An 8,312-nucleotide genomic window follows, 5' to 3' on the forward strand; every position below is an offset into this window, starting at 1 on the left:
ATCAAAGGACATGCTGGCAGACTGGCTGCTGGGTTTGCAGAAAAGCTGAAAAAAGTGCAAGTACAAAAGCAAAAAGTAACAAAAGCAACATATCTTTGACTGTGACATTTTCTTCTTCACCAAGCTAAACTAACCAGATCTAACAAACTCCATTGATGAATGCTCGAGCTCAAAAATTCGTAAATGTAATATTTAACTTGAAATTAAGAACGAAAGCAAGAAAAACTGAAATTTACGCATACTGGTCAACAGGACAGGGTGACAGAAACAAGCAGAAACGAATTCCATGCATTTTTGAGAAACTTAACCATATTAAAACTTGTAAACACTTTTGGAAATACTATATCTAACTAAGCTAGGCAGATTCAAGCACTTAAACAACATAAAACTATCAGATCTAGCTAACTAGAGAGATTTAAAGCAATAACAAAGCTGAAACTCAAATAAAACCATAAAAACTTAACTTCATTCAAACTTTCAAACCAAAAGATGCTTTAAACAGATTAACTACTGAAATCTGAGACAAATGTAAGTAAAACAAGTTCTTAAACTAAGAAAGCATTTAAAGAAAGCATGTAAATGGCCGATGGCTTCTTCTGAGACTGGAACTGGCCTACGATGGCTGGAATGATTCAGGCATGATGACTCCCCGCCGGCTGGTGGCCGAAATCTTCATGGCAGGCTGCTGGATTTAGGGAGTGGAACTTAGAGCTAATGGAGGTATTCTCCCAAAAAGTGTTCTCAAAGTGATGATAAAAGTCAAAAGTTATTCCTCCTTATGTTCAACTCCTATTTATAGGGTGGCTTGCCCTAATTTCTAGGGCTGCCTCTTCATGCGAAATAACAATTTTGCCCCTCTTTAGTAGTTGATTGTTCCAAGCAAGTCCTTCTTTCTCGTGTCCAGTTCCGTGGCATCCATCCTGGCTAGTTTGCACCTTTTCTGCTCATACTGACCAGTTTGCACACTTTTGCTGCTTTTTCACCCGAATTCCTTCTAATCCTTTTCATCTGATTTAGTACCTCAACCTGCACACTTTAACAACTATTTTGCAGTTATTATTCAATAAAGCACGTTATATTGACCAGTAACCAAGGGTTAGAACGAGACTCATCACCCACCCTATAGTTGCTTCGTCTTCATAGAGAAGAAATGAGGAAGAGAATTAGAGGAATAGGGTGTAGGAGGTGAAATCATTTCAGAGAAGAGAGCTTCCTTGAGAAAATTGAAAAGAAAAAAAGTTTGGAAATACAATGGAGAAGAGAACACGGCGGCGCTACGTTGTTTTGATTTAGTAAACCTAGCGGTTTGGTTTAATTTTGTTTTATTATAATTTATTTAAGATATTTCACGTGTTCTTTTTTAGTTTAATTGTATTTTATTATTAGTATGACTCATTAATTTAACTTGATTTTCAGTTTAATAGTAATATGTTTTATAGTACAAATAAATTAATGGTATTCTTTAAAGTTAACAAAAGCATACTTAAAATAATAAAAATGATAAAAAAATTGCATTACATATCACTAATTTAAAATAAAATATTTTAAAATATTAAAATTGTTATATAAGTCTAAACAATATATTGTGTGACGTGTTTTTTATTTTTTCAAAATATGGATGATTGCATTAATTAATTACCATGCCTAAAAAGAATATTTAAATTATAAGTATATAGTAATTATTTAAATATTAGTACTTTATATTGTATATTAAGTAGTATTAATTATTTTCGACCCCACGAGTTCGGATTTCTGGGTCCGTCATTGTTTCGATTCAATCTGAGTTTATGTTTATAGTCATATTCGAAAGATTTCCTGAAAAAATAACAAATAGGATTATAGGAGTACTATAAAGTTTTTATTATTATTTGAAAAAATACAAAATGACTCTGTGCATATTTATTTTTCAGACCATCTTCCACATTGCTCTCATCAAATGAGGGCTAGTTAAGTGCATTTTTTGAAAAATGAATAGCTGGCGTTAATTTACTTTCAACATTTCATTTGATATGAAAGTGAGAAATTTAATTACAATATCGATAATTTGTTGTCAAAATCTATCACTATATAAAGTGAGAGTTTTCTAAAGTCAATTTTAACTGGAACATGATAAAATGTGGAAAGTTGCTCAACCAAATAGCTTAAGAGAGGTAAGAGAGGTATGGTCAATAGCTTCGGAAAGTTGCTCAACCAAATCCACCTCCCATGCAAACAAATTCCTTTACCATCTGAAGCTCCAACTCCAAGACCCATTCTCCCAAACTCCCATATCATCAATGTATCGGTTCTTCTGGTTAGACACGACACAAAGTCTAGGAAATGTGTCTTTCAAGCTCTGGCCTCCCGTCCAGTGATCTAACCAAAACCTTGTTCAATTTCCATTGTCCACTCTCATCTGGATTCCTTTGCAAGCCACCTCTGGGATTTCTTTGTTGAAAAAACTGAAATCAATAATTTGTCCCCGACGCCACCACCATTTAAAGAGCAAGGCTGCATTCCGGGTATGTATGTCCCCGACGCCCAACCCCCCTCTATCGATTGGCTTTTGGATGACGTCCCAAGCTATCAAGTTTCCACCTTTTTCCCCGATATTCTTACCCCAGAAGAAATATCTCTGGACCTGTATAATACGCCTAGCCACCTTTTTCGACATACAAAACAAACTGAGATAGTAGGTGATGCACTACTTATTAGCACTAAATATACCTGCAAGTATACAAGGTAGATCTAGTATAACTAAAGGTCAGTACCGGGTTGTCGAACACGGGGAATAAGATCACCGATTGGCTACCTTCTACTAAGCGTCAAATACTATTTGGAGAAATAGAGAATTTTTGGAAAACAATTAAACTGAAAGCAGTAAGTGGATGAATGCAACACAAACTAAAGGTCGAATAAATGACATAAGAGAATTCCAGGGATGTGCGTTCACAACTATGGTTATACAAATTCCTACTACAATACCCTAGCACAGTTTATACTTCGATAGAACGAGTCACACTAGTTATGCCCATGCGGTACAATCGTAGATTACTAACACTAGGGTTGTCAATCCTAGAATCGTAACTCCTAAAAGCTCCTAAGACCATTGTAAAGTCCCCACTCTCAATTAACAGTGCCAGTTTAAGGGATGCTAATTGTAGTGTCTATTAAGTGGATCTAACTCGCCAACCTCCTCTCACGATTATGTAGCAAGTTATATCGAATCAGCATCGAATGTATCACTCAAGCATGCAGTATTACAGAACAACTTAAGGAAGAAACGAAGTATAAACAAAATGGATATTAAATAAAAAACGGAATTGTATAAACCAAAAATAGTTACTAACATATTCCTAGAATCCTATGAATTTAGTTACACATGATAGAATAATCTAAAAACATAGTTTGAAGGGAAAACAATGTAAACATAAGAACTAAAGTGATAAAACCCAAAGGTAGAATCATGTAGCCTTGATCTTCACTTGACTTCGTCTTCAACCTCTTCCGCAGCGAAGAACTCTCAAATATCTTGCTCTAGAATTGTGAGGCAAAGAGTGTAAAAGGTGTGTGTTGAATGAAGAGGTTTAGGGGGTATATATAGGGAGTAGGTCGAATCCCATGGATAGAAGGAAAAGGTTGGCTAATTTAGGTAAAATCTGGAGAAAATCTAGGTAAATTTGTGCACCGCCTTTTCGCAGCGGACCGCTGCACCTTGGCCAGCGGTCGCTGTGCATTGTTCGAAGCCTCTGTTGATTTTGGGTAGCGGCCGCTGCATATCCTGCAGCGGTCGCTGAGTCCAGTGGCTACAGGATTTCTCGAGCGGTCGCTATACACGTCGCACCGGTCGCTGGGCGTCTTCAGACTTTACAGCATAACTTTTCCGGAGCAGACCGCTTCATGCGTAGCGGTCGCTGCGACACAAGCAGCGGGCCGCTGAGCGTCTTGAACGCTCTAGAACTCCATATTCGACTTTTTCCTATCTTTTTGACTCAAATATGCACAATTCTCACAAAACATGTCAAAATACCAAAATGGATAAAAATATGTGAAATATCGACATGAATTGAAGTTAAGCCACTTAAAATAGGAGATTGGTGGGGATAAGGGCCCTAAAATAGTGCAAAATCCGAGCGTATCAGTAGGTGGGGATATTATTGAGGACTGAATTAATGAGGACTAATCCCCATGCCTTTGAAAGGCACTTTTCTTTTCAAAGGGATAACCTCTTCTCCAGTTTGCGAATAATAGGCTTCCATGTTTCAAACCTTCCCGGACAAGCTCCCAGAGGGATTCCCAAGTAGGAGATTGGCAATTTGGCGGTTTCACATTTCATTATGGTAACTGCCTCCTTAGTCCAATCATCATCACACCCAACTGGTATAAGCACCGACTTTCAATAATTGATCTGGAGCCCTGACAACAACGCAAAACATTTGAGCAATTTTTTGTAGTTGTCGATAACTGCCCTGTCAGCTGGTGCGAATATGATGGTATCATCTGCAAATTGCAAGTTGGTGAGCCATTAACCAGAATTGACATAGATGTCGTAGATACACATTCCATGATCCACTTAGTCCACTCATCCCCAAACCCCATGCCTCGTAACGTTTCTTCCAAGAAATCCCATCGCACTGTGTCATAAGCCTTCTTGAAATCCAATTTGAGAATAGCGGCTTTGATTTTCTTCTTTCTAATCCACCAAACAACCTCATTTGCGATCAAAGCTCCATCCAAAATCTGTCTATCCTTCACAAATGTTGTATGTGATTCCCCAATCAGTTCTGGCATGACTTTAGATAGTCTCTTCGGCAAGATAATCTTGTATATACTCCCAATCATACTAATTGGTCTAAAATCTTTGATTTCTACGGCTTCATCCACTTTTGGTATCAAAGTTACCCCTATATGATTATTTTCTTCGGGCAGTTGCCCTGTTTCAAAAAACTCAAGTATCAACTTGCATATCTCCCCGCCAACGTCCTGCCAGAATTCCTTAACAAACTTGAAGTTGAACCCATCATAGCCCGGTGCTTTTGAGGAGTTGCAATCTGCGAGGGCCGAAGTGATCTCATCCATAGTTGGTTTCACCTCAAGCATCATTGATTGATCATTCTTGAGTTGTGGCACTAAGGTTCTGTCGAGGTGAATAATTGGCTGTGAATTCTACCTATACAAACCTTTATAGAACTTCAGAATCTCGATCTTGATGTCTCTTGGGCTTTTGAACATCCTCTCACCACTTCTGATTTGATCAATTCTTTTAAACCGTCTTCTTCCAATAGTCACAACATGGTAGTACTTTGTGTTTCTATCTCCTTTCTTGAGCCATCTATCTCTCGACATTTGCTTCCAATAGCAAGCTTTTCGGTCCATCCACTTATGTAACTGTGCTTCAAGAGCCATGAGTTTTGTCGTGTCGCACTCGTCTCCTCTTCCCCAGTCAATCTTATTCTGGAATCTAAGTTGTTCCACCTTAAGCTTCTTGATTGTTTCATCGATATTCCCAAAAGTTTCCTTGTTCCATTTTCTAAGCAGCTTATGGAGAGCTTTCAGCTTTCTGATGATCGGAATTTGGCCCAATCTTTTTCATTCATCCTTAACCATTTTAGTGAACCCCGGGTGCGAGAACTAGACATCTAAACTCCTGAATGGTCCCGCCCCTGTTGCACGGTTCACTAAGGATAAAGATAAATATATTGGAGCATGGTCTGAGATGGTTTCTGGGAGGGCACGTAGCCTGGCATCAGGATATTTGACACTCCACTCATGGTCGAGAAAGACTCTGTCCAGCCTGCTCCTAGAGTTTCCTCTACCCCAAGTGTATTTTCTCCCAATAAGAGGCATGTCTTGAATCATCATGTTTTCACTCCACTCTTGAAACTCTCTTATACTTCCAAAACAGCTAGCTCCGCCGTTTCTTTCCTCAACATGTCTAACTTCGTTGAAGTCCCCCATCACCAGCAAAGGTTCTTTAATCTGATCTCGAAGCCCCAATAAATCGTTCCAGAGCTGTTCGCGACCATATCTATGGTTAGGAGCATAGACTACTATGATACCACAATTAAAAGCATTAACCTTAATAATCCCTTCTAAAAGAATCCATCTTTCCCCTTTCATGAATCCTAAAATCTCAAATTTGCTTTTGTCCCAGCAGGTAATTACCCCTCCTCCATGAACAACCAAAGTGTGTTCCCATCCGATTTCCGAGAGAACCCACCAGTGCTTCACTTTAAACTCCAATAAAACCTTGTGTTTTGACTCCACCAAGCCTAACAAGAAGCATTGTTGGCCTGAAATAAGCTCCTTGATAGCCAGATCCTTTTTCATGCCCCCCACACCTCTGCAATTCCAACAAATAATGCTCATTGATAAATACACACTCATCTTTCCCCTGCAGGATCAAACTATGCCTTAAGCTTTATAGGTTGTCCTCTCTTCCTCGGTCTAGTTAAATCTGGGGCCGAAGAATCCTTTGCGAGTTCCTTGATGATTGCCTCCTCATCATCCGCACATAGCCCCAACTTTTTCCCTAGCTCCCAGGTCTCGACAGCCTCTGAAGTCTGTTGGAGCGATTTCACAGATGTTTTCCTCCTAGTAACGCTTCTTGTGTGCCTCATATTTTTGCCAAAAGCTTGAGCATTTAAATGTTGAAACTCCATCCCATATTGACCCTCTGGTGATGCAGTGGCTTCAAGTCAAAAGGTGGGTAAATTTCCATCATGTTGTGATGTTCCTGTCCACAGCCCTGGTTCGAATCTCGGTGGGAAATTTGGATCTTCGGCTCCCTCTTGGTTGATTGTGTACTCTGAAGTGGATTCAATCTCTTTCGCTTTATCTGATTCCATCTCTAGCACCCCTGATTCATGTTCCTTCGGACCTCCTTCCTTGCGGCATGAGCTATCCACCCCTTTGTCTGAATGCGCTAGACTCATCATGCGATTTCTTGGTGTTGTGGATTCCAAGGCTTCCACTGTATCACAGAGACAATTACAGACGCCGTCCTTTTGCCAATCGGCTTTGCCTCTCACCAATTGACCCTTAAATTCTGTCTCTTGTGCTTCCTGGTTCGCCTCTTCTACCGCAAATCGAGATGATGGGAGTCAAAGTGGTGAACGGGCTCTTCTGAATATTCTTTCTCCCAACTGGTTTTGAGATGAAAGGTAGGCTTCGTGTGTCTTTTGCGGGCCTCTAATTTCTCTTTTAACATGCTCTCAATTAATCTTTTCAATGTTGAAGAAGTCGCTTTCGATCAGCCATTCCAATTCATCTACTTTGCTTAAATGCTTTATTGGATCAACCAACTTTGTAGGTCTTGGGCCTTGCTTTTTTTCTAGCAATGAAGTTTTTGTTCGATTACTAGCTGTAGCGTTGGGCCTCTCCTTCTAGCCCAATTCCTACACATGAGATAGAGTGTCAGCACTTAGCTTTACACATGTAAAGTCCGCATCCTTCCCATCATTAAGCCGCCAGTGTCGTTGCGTATTCCCATAGATCTTGTCGCTCGCCGCTTGAGGGGAACCAAGGGTTTCTTGTTTGATGTGAGCCTCGTTGGCTCGCCAAGACCTCGCGACACCTCTCCGAACAAATCAGCCTCTCGCCGACCATACGGCACGCGATCGCTGTAATAAACGGGCTCTGACTTGGCATTCCTCGATTTGTAACATCTGTAACACGAACATGCTTTGGAATATGGATGAAAGTTGCAAGAACTCGTTGTGTAACGCCCCACTTTTTCGAACCCTAATTTTTGTGACGTGGAAATTTTTGCATTAAATGCCTTAAATGCTATGATATGTGAATCATTTGATGAGTGATTAATTGCATAGTGTCTATGTGACCTAATTGCATATGTGGATATTAATTGAATTGAATAGTCAACTTGTTGAAATGTTGACGTGGCTATTGAATAGTCAAAGATGTGGAAAAATGATGTGGCCGTTGAAAGGTCAATACGATGAGAAAATGAAGTGAAAGTGAAAAGGAGATGATTTTGAATATGTGAATATTTGAGGTGGAGAAATATAATTGTGGGAGAATTATTATTTATTTTCCTAAGGGATGAGTGAGAAAAATAATAGGAATATTAATTTAAAGGCATGTGAATTTTCGGCCCTCTCATTATTGGAGAAGAAATATTATTATTCTTGGATTTAATTATTTGTTTGGGATAATTATCCAAATTAAATCCAAAGTCCAAATACTCTAATTCCTACATGGAATTTTCGAAATATATATATATTGATTTTCTTGAGATTTTCGAAAATCTCATAATATTGAGGAAAGGATTATTTTTTTATTATTTTATTGATCCCTTATTTATTCTATTCCAT

At 39.1% G+C, this 8,312-nt stretch overlaps 1 protein-coding gene across 1 annotated transcript; it reads right to left on the minus strand.

Annotated features, from left to right (window-relative positions):
* Positions 1-5,145: 5,145 nt before the first annotated feature.
* On the minus strand, positions 5,146-6,914 carry LOC125194802 (uncharacterized). Its single transcript, XM_048093024.1, has 3 exons — positions 6,787-6,914; positions 5,720-6,322; positions 5,146-5,539 (listed from the first exon to the last, which is right to left on the minus strand). The coding sequence occupies exons 1-3, from the start codon at positions 6,912-6,914 to the stop codon at positions 5,146-5,148; spliced, it is 1,125 nt and encodes a 374-aa protein (XP_047948981.1).
* Between the last annotated feature and the right edge of the window lie 1,398 nt (positions 6,915-8,312).

The sequence above is a fragment of the Salvia hispanica genome, chromosome 4 (genome assembly GCF_029641045.1).
Source record: "Salvia hispanica isolate PSC_SH4W2 chromosome 4, Shi_PSC_v1, whole genome shotgun sequence".
Lineage (NCBI taxonomy): Eukaryota > Viridiplantae > Streptophyta > Magnoliopsida > Lamiales > Lamiaceae > Salvia > Salvia hispanica.